The following is a 26136-nucleotide window of genomic DNA, read 5'->3' on the forward strand; positions in this document are numbered from 1 at the left end:
GTGGACAGTGAGTGGACACGGCGTTTAAAAACTCCAGCAGCACTGCTGTGTCTGATCTACTCAGATCAGCGCAGCACACACTTAACATACCACCACCACGTCAGTGTTACTGCAGTGCTGAGAATGATCCACCACCCAAACAGTACCTGCTCTGTGAGGGTCCATGGGGGGTCCTGACCACTGAAGAACAGGGTAACAGTATCAGAGAAACAGATGGACTACAGTCTGTAACTGTAGAACTACAGAGTGCAGCTATACAGTAAGTGGAGCTGATAAAGTGGACAGTGAGTGGAGAAACAAGGCGGTTCTAATATTATGGCTGATTGGTGTATATTAACGATTGCAGAATATGATGATTTCAGTGTTTCCCAGGACGAGTTTGTCAACAACCGTCACACCCTCACAGCTCACGACCGAAGGCCAAACAGACCTGGAGAATGTCAGACCAAAGACGTAAAGGACGCAGTAAAAAAAATAAGGTTTTCTAGTGTCCATGACGACGAGGTGGCGCCTGTGAAAACCCACCTTAACCTACGTTTTGCCCTTCTTAAACTTAGTCCCATCTCTGAACGGTCCCACTGTACTGAGTTACAGCTTCATTAGCAGATACCTTTCACTGACATTCCTCAGTCTTCTACAGAAGTCCACACTTCACGTGAGTCTTACTGATGCAATTCAGAAACGGTCCACTGGCTTCTATTACAAGTGTTCTGGTCTATTACGGGTTTTCTGATGTTTTGTAAGTCTGTCATCCACCTTACGCTGTGAATCCGTTAGAAGGAGGAAGAAGCTGAGAACTGCCGGAGTGTTTCTTGTAAGGAGGTACTGAATGTCTGTCTGGTGGTCAACCGCTCAGACCAGTATCTGAGGTCACATACAGACTTACGGTGAAATCATTTATCAGTAGAAGCTCATTTAAGTCAACTGTTAATCTGGACCCGGGTCTTTGGAGTATATATAGTAGCTGATGTGAGAAAACTTCTCATATATCCAGAACTGGTAACAATACAGGAGACGGCACAATGTTTAACTTCTATTGGACCATTCTGGAACATTTCTACTGCTCCATTTACCGTGAAATTTTAAGACCGTGTAAAGCACGGCTGGCTTTTGTATGGAAGCCCATTCCATACCAAAAAAATAAATAATAAATTTGTTTTAAAATACAAATGAAATTTCATTAAGATACTGCCTCATTATTTTGGGATACTAAGTCATTAATTTGACATGCTGTGTAATTATTTTTAGGCCATTTCTCCTTATTTTGAGATGGTAAGTTGTTATTTTGAAACACAATCTCATGATTTTGAGATACTAAGTCGTAATTTTTGGATACTATGTCATAAATTTGGGATGTCAAGTAATTATTTTGGGATACTAAGCAATTAATTTGAGATGTTAAGTCATTTCCATTATTTGAGATGCCACGTCATTATTGGAGGATGTCATTCATTTGAGATTCTAAGTCATTATTTTGGAATACTAAGTTATTCATTTGACATGCTAAGTCATTTTGGGATACTAAGTCGCTATTTTGAGATACTAAGTCATTAATTTGAGATGCAAAGTAATTTTGGGACGCTAGGCCATTCATCTGAGATGTGCAGCCATTATTTTGAGATATTCTGTAATTGTTTTAGATAATTTAGAGATACTAAGTCATTGTTTTTAAACAATCTCATGATTTTGACATACTAAATAGTTATTTTGGGATATTTACTGATTTGACAGGTTAAGTCATTATTTTCAGTATTTGAGATGCTAAGTCATTATTTGAGGGTGCCATTCATTTGAGATTCTAAGTCATTTTGGGATACCAAGTCATTATTTTCGATACCAAGTCATTATTTTGGGATACTAAATAATTATTTTGGGATACTAAGTCATTCATTTGAGATGCTAAGTCATTATTTTTAAACACAATCCCATGATTTTGAGATACGAATTCATTAAGATCCTTTTTTTTTTTTTTTTTAACGTTTTCTTGAGAGAGGTCCTAAGAAAGGACCCCCGTTGTTTTGAGATGCTTTATCAATATAAATATGTAAATGTATATACAAATTATATATATATATATATATATATATATAATATATATATATATATATTATTATAAATGTAAATACAAATAAACAACAGACATTCTCAGAGTAATGAGTTTCTCAGAATACATAAAGCATCTCAGGATAATGAGAGCATCTCAAATTATTATTTCAAAACATTTTCAAAATGAGAATATTTGAAAACTAACTGATCTCAAAACAAAGCCTTGGTATCATGAAACAATGACAGAATTTCACTTGGTTGGGTAATAATAATATAGTTGGGTAATGAGGGGCTGGATTGTTTAAGTAGCTGGAACAGGCTTCCATACATCCATACATTTACAAACTCTGTTAAAATAAAAAATCTATGTGAACGACGATCCCAGATCATGTTTACTGCGTACATCCCTGACTACCAGTTTTCCAAAATGACCATCACACGGTTTTATTGTTGGTTAGGTGGTCCTATGAAACCTGTTTCCACAGAGATCCCAGAGTAGCGTCTGGTCTGACCTGCGATCAGCAGTTCCCTTATCGATCCCCATCCCACACACAATAAGACCCAATCCCGTTTCACCCCTTGCCCCTACCACTGAGCCCTAAGTGCATTCGCGTCTAGGGATAGGGTGTCCCAATTTTAGTTGAGATAGTGGGGTGGGGCGAAGTGTTGGGGCTACATGGCCCTCCAAACTGAGGTTTTTCAGACTCCAAACAGAGAGATAGGAGAAAAAAAGAAAAACCGGACCAAAGAAACCCACAAATGTGAGAATTCTCTCCATTAAAAATTACAATGATCTGTTTTATCTTAGTTTAATGTCGTTTCAGTGGATTTTGGTCCTTTTCTTCATAACAAGCATCAAAAATCTCTAATAGCATGTTAATGTCTTGGTAGCTAGCTAGGCTAACTTTCCCGTTCCACCTTAAATAGTCCAGCAGTTCTGCCGTCTGAAGCACCAGAATGTAACTGCTGCTCCGTTTAAGGTGGAACGGGAAAATTCGAACGAGAATCTGGAGAATATCCGACTTCAGCTTCATATCACTGAAGAATTAGGGGGGGGGTGATAATAAATAACTGCCCCCCTCTTTGAAGGCTTATGATCCCTAAAAGTAAGTAAACCCCAGCAGTGAGGAGCTGAACTTTCCCCTCCTCTGCTGTCCCTGCAGACGGGCAGGGTCGCCTACAGAGCAGCGCTAGTAGCTGTTAATGAAGTGATTTTTTTTTTGTTTGTTTTGTTTTGTCTTTTATTTTGAGGGTCCCAATTCGTAGGGCAAGATTTCAACCACTACCCCTTATAACTCAGTTCCAAGGGGTTAGGATGACGTTCGTAAACAAGGGGCAGGGGTAAAAAGAAGAAATGGGATTGGGCCAAAGACACAATTCAAAACAGACATTAAAGCAGGTCTATGGTGTTTTATAAATGACGTGGTTATGACTGTAACAAGGTTATAACTGTAACGTGGTTATAACTGTAACATGGTTATAACTAATGTTGTTATAACTAACATGGTTATAACTGACAGTCCTTTTACTACAGTATTGGAATGTGATTGGCAGCTGTACTTCTTTCAGAAAGAATTGCGGGGAAAACAGACTTCAATCTCACAAACACACACAATTTCAAGTTTAAAATATGCCTGAAGATGATTCGGTAATACTTTTAGGCTAGAAATGAAACACCTTCCACACACAGTAGGCTACAAGTTGAAAATATTGCACGGTGTCACTAAAACAGTCTTATTTTCTCCACTTACTCAGGCTGGTCGGTGAGAAGTGACATAGCTTGATTAATCTGCTTGAACTTCTCCACTTGCGTCCATTATTTTTGTCGCTCTAGCCTAGCCATTGGTTTTTGATCAAGTCCCTGTTTCAATACTATTTTTAAAAACATGCCCTCGTCAACTGTGGTCCACCACTTCGAAGGTCAGCTGCGCCTACAAATAAGAGACCATCCTTCATTTCCAGTCAAAACAGCCATCACGAGAAAACGGGACAATAATGGTACAAGGGGTCATCGTTTCTCGTGAGATCTTCCTGAGGAGAGCAGATCATCCACAGAGCGATAATCCACAGTTTCCAAACTAGAGTTCAAAAACTAAAGGTACAGAGGAAAATGGGCCTCCTAACAACCACCTGGAAGACCTGGCAGACACCAAAACTGACCCCCATCAGATAAACAGCACATAAAGGTTTCATCTTTGAGAGAATCAAACAGCTTCAGATCTGAAAAGACCCCCAGGTGTTTCTGTCCATCCTTCCACTGTGAGAAGACGACTCAGCGCTGTGGGTCTGAAAGGATGTGTAGCTGATAGAGAAGAACTTCACTGAGAAAAGGAAGACAACGTCTAAGATGTGGAGTCAGGTTTTCTGACCGATGGGTTGAAAAATGAACAACTTCTATGACTGAACTTTACCGGTGACCCTGAAAAACAAACAACGGCCACACTTTATTTGGATGGTCCCCTCTAGACGCTCTACAGATACTTCGTCATTAACAAACCTTCAGGCGATCATCAACCCCATTATGGGTAGGATTAGGGGTAGGTGTAAGTTTGGTCTTGAGATTAGGGTTAGGGTTAGTTTTAGTCTAATAAAATCTTTCACACTGAACTCGTTTGTAGTTGTTACTTAAAGACAGACTAAGCGTTTACAAAGCATCTGCAGCGGACCATCCAAGTAAAGCGTTACCCAAAATGACTTGTTTAATGGCTGTTTTCACTAGAAATGAAGTAACTGAATGGCAGTTTCTGATCTGTGCGCTAAATCTTATGTTCCACAAGCTGCCAAATAGACGGCAGTAAAAGGGGAGGGGTGGATTTTTAATTAAAGCTAATCTTTGACTAGGTTAGCCAAAGTGAGCTAATTAGCCATAATGGTATAGCAGGCCACTGTTGGCCCACTGATGGCAAAGCTGGCTGATTTTGTCGAGTGTTCGACAAAAAAAATCTAGCACGTTTTCAACAAAATCAATTTATATCAGGCATAATTATTACTTTTCTCTCAGTTGTCTGTAATATTTGTTTTGTCTTGTTTACAAATAAAAAGACTGGCTGCGTTCACATTACAGGCCTCGTTGCTCAGATCCGATCTCTCTGACTCGATGGTTCTCGCTCGTTTAGGTCAGTGACTCAAGTCTGTCATTAATGGGACGAACCGTCCTGAAATGACCCTCATGAGCTCCTCCTACTCAGTAACGTCACGTGACTGAATCACTGCATCATCAGCACAAACTAACGAGCAGAACGAGCTTCGCTGAGAAGATCATTAACTCTGATCAGCTCTCAGCTTCGTTATTAGAGCCAGACGGAGGAGGAAAAGGTGAGATGAGCTGCTTTTCCACCGTTTACAGGCTTTAACGGCTGTTCAGCGCTGCTGCCGTGGTAATGACGGCACATAAAAGCGCATAAATTCCGATCTAAGCGTCACATTAAGGTCACGTGGACACAAATCGGATACGTATCTGATCTAGGACCACATATGAAAGTGACTCGGGTCGGATTTGAATAGATCAGATTCGTGTCCACACAGCCCTGAAAACATCCGATCTGAGTCTCTTTAGGGCAGAAAACCGGATTTGTGCCACTTAAGCCTGGAAATGTGAATTAGCCTGTGTGTATGTGCATCTGGGTGGTCCGAGAGTAGACCAACAGTGGCATACAGTCTGTGGGGTGCCAACCTCACCAACCAGAGGACTGATACATGTGAATAGCTGCTTTGTCTGGCTGTAAGCTTTGTGGCGCATTGCGTTCCTCTTTGCTGTTGCTAGCAGAATATGCTGAGTCAGCAGTTGCCTAAAACTCAGTCTGAGCAAATTTAATGTTACAGTTTTTAGAATTGAAGTATTTTAAAATATTTCATTGCTGTCACAGCCGTGTCAGACGCGTTTGGGGATTTTACACGTCAGATGATCTCTGGGCAAGTTCTGCTGCTACAGTCGACACGTTCACTTGGTCCCTCACCCCTTCGAGGCCCTGTCTAAAGCCCCTTTGTGCTAGTATAGTAATGGAAGGTGCTGCTGAAGGGAAATGGCCAGACTGAGTGGACGAGAACATGTTAAATAGTATGGGAACGGGCGATAAGCCTGGTTTAAAAATGGTATTACACAAAGTAGGATTTCTAAGGTTACCTAGATAACTTGAGCCAAGAGTAAAGCCTGTCCAGAAGACCTCTGCAGTCGGGGTCAGGAATTCTGGATCTAAGCTCTTTTTCTCTATGGGACCTTCTAAATTCACTGCTGTGGCACCTTATGGTAGACAACACCGTCCCAATATGGACACGCTCCATTGAAGGTCGGCAGATCCTCTGAATTATGAGGTCGTTAAGGAGCTATTGCTACATGCAAGCTAACATTGTAGCGCACTGAACTGACCAGGCGGGACTGCCAGCCTCACCGGCACACCTTGTGCTAAACAAGGGCTAAAAGATTAATTGTCTTTATATCGAAATCACAATTTGAGTGAGTGCAATTTTCAAATCGCAAGAGCTGCAAGAACCATTTATTCACACAAAGAACCCTTTAAGCATGCAAATGGGTCTTTGAGTGTTGATGGGTTTATACAGAACCACTGTTTTTACTAAAGAACCCCTGAAGAACCATCATTTTTTAAGTTTACTTTAACAACGTTTTTTTAAGTGGGGGAATTGAACCTAATAACACCGAGCTTGTGAAACTGCCTGTATATGAGGTAGACCAATCGGAGCCAACCAAACCTCCATGTGTTGTGACATCACAACCACGCCTTACTGGCAGGTTGGCACACTGCAGTCAGGGGTTAAGCCTCGACCCAGAAAAGGTGGATATTCTGGTCTCATTGGCCCAAAAGAATCAGGCATGAACCTCAGTTTGTATAAAGATGAGGGCAATTTAAATCACAGTCGCAATATTGCAATTAAATATTTCCCCCAAATCGCTCAGGCCTGTGCTGAACACCAAGCTCTGTTAAATAGGGTGGTTAAGATGCTTTGGTAGTTTCAGCGCGGTGATGATAAATGAGTGTTAAAGTCCAATAGTAGACTTTGATGGTACGTCATTTGATGGTACATTAGCTTGCTTGTGGCATGTTTGGAGCAATATACATATTTTCACTGCGAAACAACCTCCTAAATCAAAGAATCCAGTGACTTTCAGAGGAAAACCATCCAGTTTGTTTACCAAAACGCCATTCATTTTTCCCCATAGAGCAAAGCAGCTTCGATCCAGACTTCCTAACATGGGCATGATGGGACTACAGCATGCAGAGGCCCATGGAAACAGAGGTAAGGAATGTTCCTATTAGGCAACCCTCTCTTTGTGCTTGTTATCCAGCTTCGCAGAAAAATCCTGCTTTGTGAGTCTTTTTGTGCTCATAAATATTTACATCACACATTAAAACGAGTCTTTCAAATGATATAAATAACAATAAAACAGTGGTTTCCAGTGTAGACAGTCAAAAATCCGCCAACTCTCCGCGATTCCTAATTAGCACGTCTACGCATTCGCGTAAGCCACCTAATCGGAATCTGGGTCCTTTGCGTCGTCGCAGGCGCTGGAGGCGTGGCTGCTGAGGTCGGCCACGCCCGACTCGAGGTCGCTGCAGGCCGAAAGGTCGTCGGGGTCGCTGCTCTTGGGTGTCGTTGGCGACTTCAGGGGTAGTGTGAAGGAGGGGGCGTGGCTTACGCAGGTGAAGTAATCCTGAGGGCTGCTGACCTCGCTGTCTTTCGGAATCAGTCGGTGCGAGCGCTCAGTCACTCCGTTCCTCTTCCTCGTTTCCCCGCTCGTCTTCCTCCCCACCAGCTGAGCGAGTCTCTGCAGCGATGGAGGAGAAGTGAAGGAATATTTCATACTTTATTGAAGGTTAAGATGAAGGTGATTTCTTTATGTTCACACAGTTGGGTTTTGTTTTTTTAGGTAGCTAGTACAGCGCCTCAAAATGCGGACATACTTTTGCGTTGGAGATCTGAGGCTAAAGTAGCTAACCTAGTAGCTCGCGCCTCAAAACGTGTCGAGTTGTTCTCCCAATTTCTCAAAATATTCGTCTAATTCAGTGGTTGAAATGTAAAGAAGGTAATTCAGAGTCGTTGGATGTGAAATAGTTGATTGTAGAGACTGAAGATGGTGATGGGAACCAGGGGAACCATGACTACAACACAGATACAGACACTTTATTTACCATCCTAAACCACCAGTGAACCCACACGAGTTTTCTTTGGGGACTATTTTTGCCTCACAACATCCTGCATGTATCCCTCCACCGTGAATGATTTTGAAAAAGATGTTTTAGACCAAAATCTTCTCAAAACTATCATAAACCAGTGTCTGAGACAGCCGGCGGTGAATTCATAACCATTTCATGTAGGCGGACCTCTGGTTCCTATCACCACCCACTGTGAACAATTCTGAATAACCTCGGATTCCCTTTTAAGTAAATCTTGACTTTACTTGCTTACATGTTTCTCACACTCTGTAACACTGTAATCTATAAACATGGCTACAAACTAAAGAGGTGAAGTTCAGACATCAAACATCTCTTGACTGACTACATTTAGGGGAAAGGTGTTCCATTATTTTGTCAAACTAGTCCTAGGCCTTCTTTGGTCGTCCTCAGATAAGAACCTGCTATTGCCTTTATGCATCTAACTCTTTATACTTATATTAATTAACTTCTAATCTTTATTTTTAAAGGTAAATATGTTGTTTACTCTTACAAGAAAAGTTAGTTGATTTAATTTTACTAGCAGAAACTGAAATGCCACTCAATAGAGCACACAAGCTCTACTGAGTAACACATTTTCAGCCAGACGAGTGTGAAGTTGGGGGACTCTAAAGGAGATTGCTGATACATCATCATTGTCCGTGCAAAACATCGCATCTCCAAAAGGTAACTTTCCAGGTGAAGGAGAAACGTTTTATCTTTGAATCAGGGAATCTTTGAGCTGACAGCGAATCAATTCACAATTCTCGATTCACTAGTTTTTCGATTTGATCAAGTTTTTTGTGAAACAAGAACAGTTGGATTCAATACACAGAATCAGGGCTCGGCAACGTGTGGCTCTTTTACTGCCCTGTTGTGGCTCCACAGCAGAATTAGATATTTAGGTAAAAATGCAATAATCATGGTTTTACAATAAAATAAAGCTCTGCTGATTGTTCTAACGCGCAGACTGCTGGTCACATAGCAACACAGACAACAGTCTCTCCTGACCAGTAGCTAACGGAAAGGCAAAGAGAAAATTTTTTAAGAGGAACATCAAATAATTTAGAGACGAATGGACTTATTTGCGTTTATAATCACTCCAGCTGGTTTACTGACAGGTTTAGTCTTCAACGAGAAACTGTCAACCAATAAAATGTTGCAAGGATGAAGTCAGATTCTCGTTCAGATTTTCCTGTTCCACTTTAAATGATGCAGCAGTTACATTTTGGTGCCTGAGGCTCAATTTAAGGTGGAACGGGAAAATTGAAACGAGGTGCGACCTCAACTTCATAAAAAGTCGAACTTTTTACGACACATTTTACAAGAACCTGTTCCACTTTTGCAGAAAAGTTTCCTGCCGGAGATGTGAGAAAAGTGATTACAGTAATTATATTTTTTAGCCTTTACAAGTACATACCGATACTGATACACGAAGATGGTAAAATGGATATAAAACGTTGTGGCTCCCAAGGTCTTTTGATTTCTGTCGAAAGGATAAAATGGCTCTTTTTAATGCCTGGGTTGCGACCCCTGCACTAAATTTTGGACCATTTCTGTTGGTCCATTCATTATGAAATGTTAGTATTTTTAAATTATGTAAAAGGTTTCTTTACGACAATGATTGTACACTTGAGAAGGGGCTGGGGGTCAGTTAGGGGCTTCCGAATGTGTGCAGGTGGGAGGGCAGGTTAGTGTTTCTAACTAAGTAGGCATGTGTCTTGTGTGAGCGTGTATGCCTTGTCCAGCGTCCGTCTCCCGCGGTACCTCCTGGTGAGCGCTAAGCTCCTCCTCCAGCTGCTGTGACTCCTCCCTCACGGCGTTCAGGCTGTCAGACGGTGACTGGCGCAAGGCCACGCCCCTTTCTGCTGGACTGTACATGCCCTTCCAGAACCTGGAGTCAGGGAGAAGTTTCATTTCATTTCATTACATTTCCTACCAGTTTGAGGTCCATTACAACACGACTGACCTGTCCAGGTCCCACGCACTAATGTGTGCCGCTGCTAGGATGGACAGGCTTGGCAGAATGTTGGCAAAAGTGTGATTATTTCAACCGAATGCAAGTCTAATAAATTTAGTTCACAATTTCATTTTTGTACGCGTCACAATATTAGGTGTTTATTTTGTTGTGCAATCCAGATAAAATATCTCATGCAATATCGTGAAAAGGTGCAGCTGGGGATCTATAGTTCACCTGACTGATGAACAGTGGGGACGCATACAAAGTGAGTATCATTTTTAACTAATAACAACCAAAGTAAATCTCAAATATTTCTAACAAAATTGAACAACATATCGATAAACCTGTGTCGATATTGCTTTGTAACACTTGCGCCACAGACCTGGGAAAAACAGTGCTGCATGTTTCTTCATTTTATGACACGGAAGTTGGCTTTTTTTATTCAGCAGCCTTTTGCTTTAATCTTACGTTGCACCTCAAATGGGAAAAGAGTTATATCCTGGCAACTGTACATGAACAAAACCTCCTATCTCCATTTTTGAGGTTTTTAAGCTTTTGGTATAGTTTGAAAATGACTGTTGTTCTTTACATTGTGTGTAAATTTCATGATGAACGGACCAAAAGAAACAGCCCAAACTTACTTGGTAAAAAGTCTGGTTCCATTGACTTACACTGAAAGTAAAGCATGTTTTTTTCTTCTCCTGTAAAGTTTTGGAGATACGAGGATTGGTTCAGACAGCAGAGATATCCATATTTAAATGTAGTTTCGAGCCTCCAGTCTGGGCCGCATCCATATGGAACACATTCTGTGAGAGAGTCCTGTTGGGATGAGTTGCTGTGTCGTAGTTAACACTCACTTGAAGCAGTACGGAGTGGTGACAGGTCTCAGGATGCCTTTGCTCTGACTGTGGTCGGCCCTGTACAGGGGGTTGATGTATTCTGCCCTGTTCTCCCACAGATGAGGCCAGACAGAGTGAGTTCGCTCATTGATCCTAAAAACACACATATAGGAACATTAGAAAATCATCAGAAGTGACCACTGCTGACTCACCGACTGTGCTTATGTGGATTTCAATAAAATCTCTAATGCAGAGGTCACCAAAGGGCTGGTGAGGCTGCAGGTTGTCACCCCAACCATTATAACTAACCAAGTGTCCGGAGACCGAAACCAACGGGTTAGAATGTGTCATTTGTTTGTAGTTTTATTATAGAGAAGATAAATGCAGATAAAACTTTGTTTCCATCTCACCTTAGATCCCTTCTTTCTTTCTGGCTGTTGCCGATGAAGTTGCCATACTGGCAGGAGTGGATGTGGGTATGCAGCTGTAAGAGGAATCGCTCGTTGAACTCGAAGGCGCAGGGGAACTGCTCCATCAGCTGCCACACACACTCCAGGAACTGATCGATCACAGGCGAAACCTCCTTGGGGTCTCCCTCTAGGTGAGAATACCTGGGGGCCAAAAGTGGACCAGTGTGGGTTACACCAAAGGACATGGTATCACCAAAGAGGTGATCACTGTTCTAATCATGTATAATTAAATTATGTCCGTGGAGAAGAGTGGGTTACAACAAAGGACATGACAATACCATGGCAACGTTCCAATTAATAAGGACTGATCTGTATTGCAAAATCATATCTATGGAAAACATTGGGTTACACAAAAGGACTCGGTAACACTACGTAAGGGGCGGAGGGGGGTGGTTATATTAATGTTCTAATTAGGTATAGCTGATCCATATTGCTGAACTATGTCAGTGGAGAAGAGTGGGTTACACCAAAGGACACGGTAACACCAGGGAAAAACATCACTGGTCTAAATATGTAGAGCTGATCCATCTTGCTAAATTATGTCAGGTGAGAAGAGAGGTGTGACGATGCTTCGCCGAGGCACAAAGTCACCGGGTAGGTTGTAGCTGAATGGCTAGGAGGAACGCAGATGCAGGCTGAAGATGGACCATCTCGGAACGATTCTTTGCAAACAGCGTGATTTATTTACAAAAGTGGAAACGCACAAAAAGAAAACTGTACAAACACAAAATAAATGATGGTTAAAACGTTGACCTGACTCAATAGCAGCACAGGTAAGTATAGGTAGTCTTAGGCCACAAGGCCATAGGACTATACTGTCAAGCTTTGCTCTATGCCAGTCACTTCAGTCTCCTCGGCCTCCTCACAATCTGCGGTGAGTATCTCTGAGCTAGCGTCCTCCCAGAACCTTCCCCCCACTTCTTATAGGGTCGGCCCCGCCCCTGCATTACCTGAGCTCATCCATTCCCCTCTGCAGGGGTGTTGCTGTCCCACAAAAGCATTACCGACATCACAAGGCCTTAATGTCCCATTACCGGTAAAGTCTCTCAGATATCAGAGGACTATCACCTGCTCTAATAATGTCAAACATGCGAATACTGTCAACTAAACTAATTAAGAGAATAATAAGTTCTATAAAACATCACACCATTGTATATAAACGTTAAAAGATGTGGGTGTTTGATTACAGTCCTGCGCCAGTTTCTGGGAGAAAAACAACCGATTGGTTAAAAAAACAGACCTGTGTGAGAACTTATGTCCAAACGATACCCAGTCTTTCTCTATAAGCACCTAAAAAGACAGCGAGATGTTTTTCATTAAAACTCCTGGAGGCATAACATATTTGTATACACACACACAAAGTCACACAGTGTGGATTTAAATATTACAAATGAAGCATAAAAGAGAAGCCAATCAGAACAGAGCTTATTTACATATATCAGTCTTCAAAGCACAGTAACAAAAACAATCAGTTTAATTATAAAGAGAGATGGTCATGTAGAAATGTAAAGAAAGGATTACGTACATAAAACCACGCAAACATCATATGTGGACTTTACAGTATCACTACCAAAGTCATGCAGTGGTTCTTTCTTCTGTATAATATTTAAGCAATAGAACCCGAGAGGGAGAGTACTGTCGCTAAATAACATCTGTGATTTGGTGGCTGTAGATCATCTCAGCCGTGATGTTATTGGTGATAACTCACTCCTCGAGTGTCTCTACTGCTTTAATACAGCAGTTAAATAAATACAGTAAGAAATGAATAAACTGGCCGTGAACGCGGCGTTTAATATGTTTTAATGTTCAGTTCCTTCCTCCTAATTAGAGCTCCTTAACGAGCAGCTCGTTGCTGCGTCAGAGTAACGAGCTCCGCCCACTCGCTGCTCAGCCGGCAGTTCGTTCTCCAGCTGCTTACACTAAATTCCCAAACTGTCGTCACCACTGAGCAGCTTTTCTGTCGGCAGCTGTGACAGAAGAACAGCTAAACAATCTGGAATCAGCCAGAAATGAACCCAACACCATTCGCCAGCTGTGTGGTCTGATCTTCAAGACCAAGTCAGACTGAGCCATAAAACTGACCCAATATCAGGTTCAGCTCAGTTTGGTCAGTTTCTCCAGATCAGTATTAATGTTGTTTTGTTCCAGCTGGTCTGTAAAGCTTCTTACAGCCCGTTTCGTTTGGCGAATGGTGTCGGGTTCATTTCTGGCTGATTCCAGGTTGTTCAGCTGTTCTTCTGTCACAGCTGCCGACAGAAAAGCTGCTCAGTGGTGACGACAGTGGGAATTTAGTGTCATCTCATCTTCAGAGTCGGACCAAATCGGCTGTCGGTCAGATGTGATCTTAACAGTGTCCGTTTTCTGTTTGTGGCAAAGTAAGAAGTGAAAACGTTCAAATGGCTTGAGCGTCTCCTACAGCTGTCAAAGTTGTTGCTTAGCAACAGCGTCTCAGCGGAGTGATAGTGTTTGTGGAAAAACCCCTGATGTTATGGTGAAATAGCAGCTATGTCAGAACACTTCTCAAGCAATCAGCTCGTGTAGCCGGAACTCACTGTTGTATAAAGCATAATGATGTGCTCTGTGCAAAAGTTATGGTACATTTTATATTTAAATTTTCTACGATATGTTAATACATAGAAATTATGCAGTAAACTTGGCCTCTGTAGAGATTATATTGACTTATTTTCATGTAGGAAATCCACAAAACGGTCTGACTGGCAGTGTCCAAACTTTTGCATACGACTGTAGATGCTTTCCCAAATCATTCAGCCAACGATTATCATAATTATCACATGTAGTGCTGTATTACCATGAGTCCTCTGATGGTTCTGTAGAACGGGTCTAAAAGCACACTGGCCACAGAGCAAGCCTGAGCTGTACGATCCCAGCCATCCGAGCAGTGCACCAGGACGCTCACGCCCTCCTCCGCCACCGCCTGAACACAAACACATCCGTACTCAGCGCCTGAGCCAAGTGTCTCAATCTTCAAGCCTACAGCATCATAGAAACGACTTAACAGAGAAAGAGTGTCGATAAAATTTAATACACAAAAACGGCTCCAAAAAACAGCATCAGACCTTAAAGCATCTCTACTTTTAACACGATGGATAATATCACAAATTCACTGATACACACTGCTGTGCAAAAGTCAGAGACCACCCTTCATTTATTTCTCTTCTAGTCAAAACAGCCATTCGTTTTTTACATGATCTATATGCTGTTAGATAGAAGATATTCCACTTGCATAATGAAAGAGAAAGTCAATGAACATAAGTGGAAAAAACTGGAGTTTCCAAACCTGATGTTCAAAAAAAGATTAAAAAGGTGGTAAAAAAAATGCCTCCTAACAACCACCTGGAAGACCTTGTAGACACCACAACTGCCCCCATCAGATAAACAGCGCTTAAAGCTTTCATCTCTGACAGGGAGGAGAACATCAAGCTGCTTCAGATATGAAAACATCCACAGGTGTTTCTGTCCATCCTTCCACTGGGAGAAGACCACTCAGCACTGTGGGTCTGAAAGGAGGTGTAGCTGATCAAGAAGAACCTCACTGAGAAAAGGAGACGGACACATCAAACAAAGAAGCTGGATGATGGACTGACCACCCCAGAGTCCAGACCTCAGCACCACTGAATGGGTTTGATTACTTCAGAAAATGATCGACCAGATTCTAAGACTGAGCTTTGGAGGTGCGTCTCCAGATTTACTTCAGGAACTGAAAGTGAGTCTCCTGGAAAGAATAGAGGCTGGAATAAAAGTAAAGAGTGCAAACAGTAAATACCAAAAAATTACATTTAGAGTAAATGTGTGTAATTATTTTCCTGACACTGAAAAATGACTAAACAGTACCTGATCTCTGTTTTGGCTGGAGATTAAATGAAGGGTCTCTGATTTCAGCACCATACTCTATCCATAGAATAAGTATAGATTTTAAACAATAGGCTAGTGAAAGCTGAAAAAAAGGGCAGGCATCAGAGTGAGTGGCCCCTGAGCATTAAAATCTTCAGAAATTTATTTTCACTTAGAAACTCAACAAAACACGTCATTTGACCAGGGGCACGCAAACTTTTGCATGAGACCGTGTATGTACTGAGTCATCATCCGTGAGATTTCACCTTTTCGCTGACCAGAATACGTAAGCTGATTGGCTCTTAGTCATCATACTCAATGGCGCCACCTGCTGGACCAATGCCAATGGTCATTGAATGGTCCTTTGGACCTCGATTCAAAAGACATGCTAAGCATTGTCCTGTTACGCACCTTGACGATGAAGACGCCCGCGTCCAGCACTGCTTTGATGTGTTTGAGCCAGCCGGAGTTCTCCAGACCCCACAGGAAGTCCCCCATAGATGGAGACCTCATGTCCCCCACTGTAGAACAGAAACACATGATAATAATAACAACAATAATAAAGGAAATCGCCAGTCGAGGCTTCCAACTGTGGAACAACTACAAACTGAATAGTACAGGAAGCAATGACATTCACAGCTACTGAATCAAGACAAAGGAACCACAGTGGTGACCACCTGACCACTGACCACAACTTCATCCCATACCGGCCTAAAGTTTGGAATCACAGTTTTCAAGACTGATGTGTAATATTATATAAACCAATCTGGTTTACAATATGATGTTCGAGCTCAACACAGATTTTAGAATTTCTATGAATTTGTAGAGAAATTCACATCCAGGATGAAGTTCTAATATAATTCACATCCAGGATGAACTGCTTTTTGGGCTGCTTTATGTTCATAAACATAAACCAGCCCAAACTCATTTACTATAAAATGAAATGGTGTTTGTAGAAATTCAGAAAAAAGCCGCATCAGTCTCGACTGCATATGTGGACATATTTCTATATTGAGCTCTATTTACACAAAGTTAGGTTAGTTCATCATTTATGTTGAACAGACTCTCCCAAAGTTTTACGCTGCTGCGCTGACGTTGAACCGCGTGCTGCACTGGGTCGGTATGACCAACAGGTCAAAACCAGCTCTAAACAAAGTGACCGCTGGGCCCTGATTGGTGCTCTGGCTTTGCGCTTCTTTCGTTTTGACATGTTACGTTTTTATACACACAGAAACCAAAAGGAACGACAGATTTCTCAAAATGTAGGAGGAAAAAGTCGGATATTAGACTCTGAAATGTAGTGGAGTGAAAGGAAAAAGTCGCCCAGAACGGAGAAACTTCAGTACAGATACACCAAAAATACTAAAGTACAGAAACCAATTACATTTACTCAGTTACTCAGTTACTGTCCACCACTGATACACACACACACACTCACGCCACCAGCTCGAGAGGTGATGTAATCACGCACCGTCTGTGATCTTCTGCTGGCTGTTCCTCATCACGTGGATGTTCTCGATGCCGATGAAGTGCAGCTTGATGTTGGTGTAGTGATCTTCGTTCTCGTAGCCTTTCCCTGCGGCGCGGTTCGCCATGGCATTCAGCTGCGAACATCAGCACAGCAGATGAGAACTTCAAACCAGCACGTGCATTACAATCCTGGATCCATTTAAGGGGGGACGCGATGGGATGCCATTCCCTCCAGTCATAAACAAAACCACCCCCATGTAAAACAACCATCCTCCTTCTTGTAGATACATGTCATATTAACTAAGATCTCTATTACTGATATTTCCTTTCCAGTTTTCTCCTCAATTCAGTCGTTTTCATTTATGTCCACTAGTTGGGTCCCCAATCACATGATACCACCAGCGCTAGGAGGGCGAAGGCCAGCACAGTGAGCAGCAGTGAGTAGTCTGTCTTACAGTGCATCTCTCTCTTACTTGTGGAGGTAACAGAGCTACATTACAGTCTACAAGGAATGCATTTGACCCCAGTGCTACCCCTAAAGCCGCTGCTCTGTGATCGTCATATGACAACTTTATCTGTTGACCTTCCATTGACGTTTACGCCACTCCTCACCTTTGGCCGGGTGTCCACCACGTACATGTACTCGCTAGCCGGGTTGGACTTCATGATAGCCTGCAGCATCTGTTCATCCTCCAGAGAGCGAGCGCTGAAACCTGAGAGCGGCTGACTGCTGCGACACACTGCGGCCTAGAGAGAGAGAAAGAGAGAGAGAGAAGTGAGGAATGATAGACAAGAGAAAGAGACCAGGCATAATTCAAGGACGAAAGGGATCAGGAGAGAAAGAAAGAAAGAAACGGACAGCAGTTCCAAACGCATCTACCAACTCAGGTAGTGTGTGAGCCGTAGAGACCTGAGATTAGGGAAAACAGTAGTGGGGAAAGGGAGTATGGAGTAGAGTCAGGGAAAAGAAGAGGGAGTAGGGAGAAGAGAAAAGCGAGCTGGAATAGAGATTAGGGAAAAGGGAGTAGGGGAAGAGAGAGAGGAGTAGAGAGTAAGGAAAAGGGAGAAGAGAGAAGGGAGTCACAGTAAGGAAAAGGGAGTAGGGGAAGAGAGAGAGGAGTAGAGAGTAAGGAAAAGGCAGTAGAGAGAAGAGAGAAGGGAGTCACAGTAAGGAAAAGGGAGAAGGGGAAGAGAGAAGGGAGTAGAGAGTAAGGAAAAGGGAGTAGAGGGAAGAGAGAAGGGAGTAGAGAGTAAGGAAAAGGGAGTAGAGGGAAAAGAGAAGGGAGTAGAGAGTAAGGAAAAGGGAGTAGAGGGAAAAGAGAAGGGAGTAGAGAGTAAGGAAAAGGGAGTAGGGTGAAGAGAGAAGGGAGTAGAGAGTAAGGAAAAGGGAGAAGAGGGGAGTAGAGAGTAAGGAAAAGGGATCAGGGAGAAGACAGAGGGGAGTAGAGAGTAAGGAAAAGGGAGTAGAGGGAAAAGAGAAGGGAGTAGAGAGTAAGGAAAAGGGAGTAGGGTGAAGAGAGAAGGGAGTAGAGAGTAAGGAAAAGGGAGAAGAGAGGGGAGTAGAGAGTAAGGAAAAGGGATCAGGGAGAAGATAGAGGGAAGTAGAGAGTAAGGAAAAGGGAGTAGGGAGTAAGGAAAAGAGAGTAGAGGGAAGAGAGAAGGGAGTAGAGAGTAAGGAAAAGGGAGAAGAGAGAAGGGAGTAGAGAGTAAGGAAAAGGGATCAGGGAGAAGATAGAGGGAAGTAGAGAGTAAGGAAAAGGGAGTAGGGAGTAAGGAAAAGAGAGTAGAGGGAAGAGAGAAGGGAGTAGAGAGTAAGGAAAAGGGAGAAGAGAGAAGGGAGTAGAGAGTAAGGAAAAGGGATCAGGGAGAAGAGAGAGGGAAGTAGAGAGTAAGGAAAAGGGAGTAAGGAAAAGAGAGTAGAGGGAAGGGAGTAGAGAGTAAGGAAAAGGGAGTAGAGGGAAGAGAGAAGGGAGTAGAGAGTAAGGAAAAGGGAGTAGAGGGAAGAGAGAAGGGAGTAAAGAGTAAGGAAAAGGGAGTAGAGGGAAGAGAGAAGGGAGTAGAGAGTTAGGAAAAGGGAGTAGGGAGAAGAAAAAGGGGAGTAGAGAGTAAGGAAATGGGAGTAGAGGAAAGAGAGAAGGGAGTAGAGAGTAAGGAAAAGGGAGTAAGGAAAAGGGAGTAGAGAGTAAGGAAAAGGGAGTAGGGAGAAGAGAGGGGAGTAGAGAGTAAGGAAAAGGGAGTAGAGGGAAGAGAGAAGGGAGTAGAGAGTAAGGAAAAGGGAGTAGGGAGAAGAGAGGGGAGTAGAGAGTAAGGAAAAGGGAGTAGGGAGAAGAGAGGGGAGTAGAGAGTAAGGAAAGGGGAGTAGAGGGAAGAGAAGGCAGTTACAGTAAGGAAAAGGGAGAAGAGAGAGGGGAGTAGAGAGTAAGGAAAAGGGAGTAGAGGGAAAAGAGAAGGGAGTAGAGAGTAAGGAAAAGGGAGTAGGGTGAAGAGAGAAGGGAGTAGAGAGTAAGGAAAAGGGAGAAGAGGGGAGTAGAGAGTAAGGAAAAGGGATCAGGGAGAAGAGAGAGGGGAGTAGAGAGTAAGGAAAAGGGAGTAGAGGGAAAAGAGAAGGGAGTAGAGAGTAAGGAAAAGGGAGTAGGGTGAAGAGAGAAGGGAGTAGAGAGTAAGGAAAAGGGAGAAGAGAGGGGAGTAGAGAGTAAGGAAAAGGGATCAGGGAGAAGATAGAGGGAAGTAGAGAGTAAGGAAAAGGGAGTAGGGAGTAAGGAAAAGGGAGTAGAGGGAAGAGAGAAGGGAGTAGAGAGTAAGGAAAAGGGAGTAGAGGGAAGAGAGAAGGGAGTAGAGAGTTAGGAAAAGGGAGTAGGGAGAAGAAAAAGGGGAGTAGAGAGTAAGGAAATGGGAGTAGGGAGAAGAAAAAGGGGAGTAGAGAGTAAGGAAAAGGGAGTAGAGAGTAAGGAAAAGGGAGTAGGGAGAAGAGAGGGGAGTAGAGAGTAAGGAAAAGGGAGTAGAGGGAAGAGAGAAGGGAGTAGAGAGTAAGGAAAAGGGAGTAGGGAGAAGAGAGGGGAGTAGAGAGTTAGGAAAAGGGAGTAGGGAGAAGAAAAAGGGGAGTAGAGAGTAAGGAAATGGGAGTAGAGGAAAGAGAGAAGGGAGTAGAGAGTAAGGAAAAGGGAGTAGAGAGTAAGGAAAAGGGAGTAGAGAGTAAGGAAAAGGGAGTAGGGAGAAGAGAAGGGAGTAGAGAGTAAGGAAAAGGGAGTAGAGGGAAGAGAGAAGGGAGTAGAGAGTAAGGAAAAGGGAGTAGGGAGAAGAGAGGGGAGTAGAGAGTAAGGAAAAGGGAGTAGAGGGAAGAGAAGGCAGTTACAGTAAGGAAAAGGGAGAAGGGAGAGGGGAGTAGAGAGTAAGGAAAAGGGAGTAGGGAGAAGAGACGGGAGTAGAGGGTAAGGAAAAGGGAGTAGGGAGAAGAGACGGGAGTAGAGAGTAAGGAAAAGGGAGTAGGGAGAAGATAGAGGGGAGTAGAGAGTAAGGAAAGGGGAGTAGGGAGTACAGTGTAGGGAGTAGAGGGTTGGGGCTAGGAAGCACTGAAAATGGAAGTACAGATTAAGAGTAGAGACTAGTGAGTAGGGAAATGGGAGTAGAGAGTAGGGAATTGGGAGTAGGGAGTAGCGTAGTACATACGCTGGTGTCTCTGTGGAAGTAGGACAGCACCGGGAGGCGTCCGCGGCTCCTGAACTTGGCGCTGCCGACGATGACGGCGGGGGACGCCGACTTCGGCACAAACAGTTCAGACGGGTACGTGTCGCACACCTTCAACACAAACAAACAAACACACAAACAAACAACCCTGACGCCGACAGGAAGGCAAACACATTAAAGCCAGACGTTGGCAGAAACTCTTACGCTTTACCCCCTTCATCCAAAAGTAACTGATCAGTGACGACATTCTGTGTCTTCTTTAGTTTGTGCCCTCGAGCTACGCGGCTAATGTAGCTAACAAGTCATGGAAGCTAAAACCCCACCAATTAGACACATGCGTGCCTGAATCATCACATCAGACCATGTCGAGCTATTAGAGTTATTAGACTTGCCTGTGTCGTTTCTGTATTACGCACTGCTGTTTACAAATAGGATGAAGATACACACGAAATGAAGGCTACAGTTTGGCAGCTGGTTCTGCTTCGAGCTATGTGATGTCATTTTGACCAAACCACTGCTTCATTTCAACCCGAAGTGACCGTAAAGGACTTAAAGGTACGGCACTGACCCTGTACTCATGGTTGGCGGGGGTGATGTGCCAGAGGTTGCTGGGAATGCCCATGCGGCTGAATTCGGCATGCAGGTCCAGAAAACCCCAGGCCTTCTCCCGCTCCTCCTTATCCACGTTGGGCTGGAAGGAGAAGCAGAACAGCTCTCCATAACGGTCTGGGAGAAGAAGAGAGGGCGCATGAGAAAGGAGGAAAGAAAACTGAAAGCGTACAAACACAGACAACAATAGCCAAATAAAAGCAGAAGTTCACTGTAAGACGCTGCAGTTTCTTGTGCCATGTGTGGCATTCAGTAGGTATGTGTCATGCGAACTGGGCCTGTGCTTCGGGGAAGGATAGTGTTTAAAGGAAATTACACCAGTTTTTATAAATGTCTTTATATTCAAATGGTTGAGATGTCATTCAGAGTGATTTGGTGTGAAATGGTTAATTGTACAGACTGACATTTCTTTACAGTGGTGGTCATATGAACCAGGGGTCACTAGACCCAGTTCACATCTAAATTTCATTTTGTTTATACAAAAACAAGCCGAGTTGTCTTTAACCCGGCGGACGCAGTGTCCATGATTTCCAAAAAGAAGATCAAACATTGATTTGTTGAACCACAGGACACTTTTCCACTTCTCCTCAGTCCATTTTAAATGAGCTCTGGCCCAGAGAAGGCGGCAGCATTTCTGGATCCCTTTTTTATATTTGGTTTCTTCTTTGTGTTTTAGAATTTTAACTTGTATTTGTGTATACAGCGACAACCTGTGTTCGCAGACAGTGGTTTTCTGAAGTGTTTCTGAGCCCATACAGTGATTTCCACTACAGAATCATGTCTGTTTTTAATGCAGTGCCGCCTAAGGGCCCAAAAATCATGGCCAGATAATACTGGTTTTTGGTTTTGTCCCTTACATACAGAGATTTCTCCAAATTCTCTGGATCTTTTGAAGAGGTTATGTACTGTAGATGATGAAATCTTTCAAGTTCTTTGCTGTTTTATGCTGAGAAACGTAATTCTTGAGTTGTTGCACTATTTGTTCATGCAGTCTTTCACAGACTGGTGACCCCCTCTCCTCACCTTTACTTCTGAAAAACCATCAGTTTTAGCATTACACAACTTTACCAGCCTTTTGTTGCCCCAATTTGGAACATTAATTTCTCCTTTTCAACATTTGATTTGTTGTCTTTGTACTATTTTCAATTAAATATAGGGTTAAAATTGTTTGCACATCATTGCATTTTGCCTTTATTTATATTTTGCACAGCATCCTAATTTTTTGGGAAAAAGGTTGTTTTATTTAATCTTATATTAAAGATTGAATTATGCAGAAATTTAGAAAAAATTGGGTGCAGTTTGGAATCTCGCTCTCGTGCTGCTCTGGTGTTGTTCACCTGGACGTGAGAGGCGTATGAGTGAAGCCTGAATGTCCACACAGTCCTTCTCCTGTGGGAGCAGCAGCTGGTACACCTGGAAGTTCTTGCAGCGGATGACGAGCGGACTGCCCGACGGGGTGGTGGGGGGTCGCTCAATACTGCCCACCAGGCTGTGCAGGACCTAAACATCAGACATGAGACTACAATCAGCAACTGCCCTGTCAAAGCTCCACCCACAAGTGCATTCTTTCCTAGGAACTGTTGCTCGGCTAGACAAGCTTTGCAGAAGGTGGGTAAAAATCCTCATTCAGCCTCATGAGCGCTCGCTCTAAATGTAGGTATTGTGATATAAACCGAGTCTGTTCTACAGTTTCTCATTAGACTGAATGAATAACCGACTCTAAATGTAGGTATTGTGATATAAACCGAGTCTGTTCTACAGTTTCTCATTAGGCTGAATGAATAACCGACTCTAAATGTAGGTATTGTGATATAAACCGAGTCCGTTCTACAGTTTCTCATTAGACTGAATGAATAACCGACTCTAAATGTAGGTATTGTGATATAAACCGAGTCTGTTCTACAGTTTCTCATTAGACTGAATGAATAACCGACTCTAAATGTAGGTATTGTGATATAAACCGAGTCTGTTCTACAGTTTCTCATTAGGCTGAATGAATAACCGGCTCTAAATGTAGGTATTGTGATATAAACCGAGTCTGTTCTACAGTTTCTCATTAGGCTGAATGAATAACCGGCTCTAAATGTAGGTATTGTGATATAAACAGAGTCTGTTCTACAGTTTCTCATTAGGCTTAATGAATAACCGGCTCTAAATGTAGGTATTGTGATATAAACAGAGTCTGTTCTACAGTTTCTCATTAGGCTGAATGAATAACCGACTCTAAATGTAGGTATTGTGATATAAACCGAGTCAGTTCTACAGTTTCTCATTAGACTGAATGAATAACCGACTCTAAATGTAGGTATTGTGATATAAACCGAGTCTGTTCTACAGTTTCTCGTTAGGCTGAATGAATAACCGGCTCTAAATGTAGGTATTGTGATATAAACCGAGTCTGTTCTACTGTTTCTCGTTAGGCTGAATGAATAACTGGCTCTAAATGTAGGTATTGTGATATAAACCGAGTCTGTTCTACAGTTTCTCATTAGGCTGAATGAATAACTGACTCTAAATGTAGGTATTGTGATATAAACCGAGTCTGTTCTACAGTTTCTCATTAGGCTGAATGAATAACCGACTCTAAATGTAGGTATTGTGATATAAACAGAGTCTGTTCTACAGTTTCTCATTAGGCTGAATGAATAACCGACTCTAAATGTAGGTATTGTGATACAAACCGAGTCTGTTCTACAGTTTCTCATTAGACTGAATGAATAACCGGCTCTAAATGTAGGTATTGTGATATAAACCGAGTCTGTTCTACAGTTTCTCGTTAGACTGAATGAATAACCGACTCTAAATGTAGGTATTGTGATATAAACAGAGTCTGTTCTACAGTTTCTCATTAGGCTGAATGAATAACCGACTCTAAATGTAGGTATTGTGATATAAACCGAGTCCGTTCTAGTTTCTCATTAGACTGAATGAATAACCGGCTCTAAATGTAGGTATTGTGATATAAACCGAGTCTGTTCTACAGTTTCTCATTAGGCTGAATGAATAACCGGCTCTAAATGTAGGTAATGTGATATAAACCGAGTCTGTTCTACAGTTTCTCGATAGACTGAATGAATAACTGGCTCTAAATGTAGGTATTGTGATATAAACCGAGTCTGTTCTACAGTTTCTCATTAGGCTGAATGAATAACCGACTCTAAATGTAGGTATTGTGATATAAACCGAGTCTGTTCTACTGTTTCTCATTAGGCTGAATGAATAACCGACTCTAAATGTAGGTACTGTGATATAAACCGAGTCCGTTCTAGTTTCTCATTAGACTGAATGAATAACCGGCTCTAAATGTAGGTATTGTGATATAAACCGAGTCTGTTCTACAGTTTCTCATTAGGCTGAATGAATAACCGACTCTAAATGTAGGTATTGTGATATAAACCGAGTCTGTTCTACAGTTTCTCATTAGGCTGAATGAATAACCGGCTCTAAATGTAGGTATTGTGATATAAACCGAGTCCGTTCTACAGTTTCTCATTAGGCTGAATGAATAACCGACTCTAAATGTAGGTGTTGTGATATAAACCGAGTCTGTTCTACAGTTTCTCATTAGGCTGAATGAATAAAACGGCTCTAAATGTAGGTAATGTGATATAAACCGAGTCTGTTCTACAGTTTCTCATTAGGCTGAATGAATAACCGACTCTAAATGTAGGTATTGTGATATAAACCGAGTCTATTCTACAGTTTCTCATTAGACTGAATGAATAACTGGCTCTAAATGTAGGTATTGTGATATAAACCGAGTCTGTTCTACAGTTTCTCATTAGGCTGAATGAACAGGACTAAGAGGTCTGTTCTGATGGGCTTTGCCTCGTTTAAAAGGCAAGCTTTGCTGAAACACTCCTTATAACGTCATATAACGTGAATGGGTGGGGCTAAAGCACTTTAGGCTGAATAGGCACATAAGCAGTTGAATGCAAAATTTGCTTTTGGAAATTTGGAATGCAAAACCTCCTGATCAAATTCCATGCTTTGTGAAAATAAGTGAAAACATCCTCTACAGAGAACACTTCTAAACATTTTCATGTACAATTACTGTCATGGAATGAATTGTCTCTACAAATAAAGGTCGGAACCGTCCAGGCTGTGGTCTTCTCTGAGGTCCTTTCTGGACGTGAAGGCCGAACAGGAAAAAAGCAGAACAGGAAAAATACTGATGCCTTTGACCTTTGGTGCTGCTGAAGACTTTTGAGAGAACCTTGGACAGCAAAGATAAACAAACACGTCTCAGTCGAAGCCCAGATAAACCGAAAGTCTTATTTTGGACATGCACAACATGGCCAAAAGTTTGTGGACACCCAAGGTTTCTTCCAAAATCAAGATTATTTTGTCCTCCTCTGCTGCAGTAACTGTCTCTACTCTTTGGGGAAGTCTTTACTCTAAATGTTGGAGAACACTGCTCTGAGGGTTTGATTGCATTCAGCAGCAGGAGCACTAGTAAGGTCAAGTATTAATGTTGGGTGATCAGTTCTGGATTATGAATGCAACTCCAGCTCATCCCAAAAGAATTGGTTGGAGCTCCAACACTCAAGAGAATGCAGCTCCACTGCTCCACAGACCAATGCAGGGGGGTGGCATCATACCCCTCTAGCCTATGCTTGGCACTGGATGTGGTGACCTTAGGCTCATGTGGGAATCATGTTCTTTGATTTCTCCAGTGCTTTCAACACCAAACAGCCTGGGCTCCTGAAGGACAAGCTGGAACAGGCAGGGGTGGACCATCACCTAACACATTTGATCCTGAACTACCTCACCAACCATCCACAGTATGTGAGGACAAGGGACTGTGTGTCCGACGTGGTGGTCTGTAACACAGGGGCCCCACAGGGAACGGTGTAAGCACCCTGTACACTGCACACTTCATGTACAACTCATCAAACTGCCACCTACAGAAGTTCTCTGATGACTCCGCGATCGTCGGCCGTATCACAAATGAGGACTACAGAGAGTACAGAGAACTGATTCAGGACTTCGTGGACTGGTGTCTGCGGAATCACCTACAGATCAACACAGGGAAGACC

General features: G+C 42.6%; 1 protein-coding gene across 2 annotated transcripts in view; it reads right to left on the reverse strand.

Moving 5' to 3' along the window:
* Positions 1-3441: 3441 nt before the first annotated feature.
* Positions 3442-26136, reverse strand: part of mtmr7b (myotubularin related protein 7b) — a 30451-nt gene continuing 7756 nt past the window's right edge. The window contains exons 3-14 of one of the 2 annotated variants that reach the window (XM_037532636.1): positions 22435-22597; positions 21057-21214; positions 20471-20599; positions 17417-17551; positions 16806-16938; positions 15746-15855; positions 14292-14417; positions 12723-12772; positions 11423-11623; positions 11031-11165; positions 9981-10107; positions 3442-7828 (exon numbers count right to left, since the gene is read on the reverse strand). In XM_037532636.1, coding sequence (XP_037388533.1) covers positions 7532-7828; positions 9981-10107; positions 11031-11165; positions 11423-11623; positions 12723-12772; positions 14292-14417; positions 15746-15855; positions 16806-16938; positions 17417-17551; positions 20471-20599; positions 21057-21214; positions 22435-22597 — 1764 coding nt within the window. In that variant the 3' untranslated portion in view covers positions 3442-7531. Of the gene's footprint in view, positions 7829-9952; positions 10108-11030; positions 11166-11422; positions 11624-12722; positions 12773-14291; positions 14418-15745; positions 15856-16805; positions 16939-17416; positions 17552-20470; positions 20600-21056; positions 21215-22434; positions 22598-26136 lie in introns of both variants that reach the window. The other variant, XM_037532637.1, reaches the window with a different exon arrangement.

Source organism: Pygocentrus nattereri, chromosome 22 (assembly GCF_015220715.1).
Source record: "Pygocentrus nattereri isolate fPygNat1 chromosome 22, fPygNat1.pri, whole genome shotgun sequence".
NCBI classification, from domain to species: Eukaryota; Metazoa; Chordata; class Actinopteri; order Characiformes; family Serrasalmidae; genus Pygocentrus; species Pygocentrus nattereri.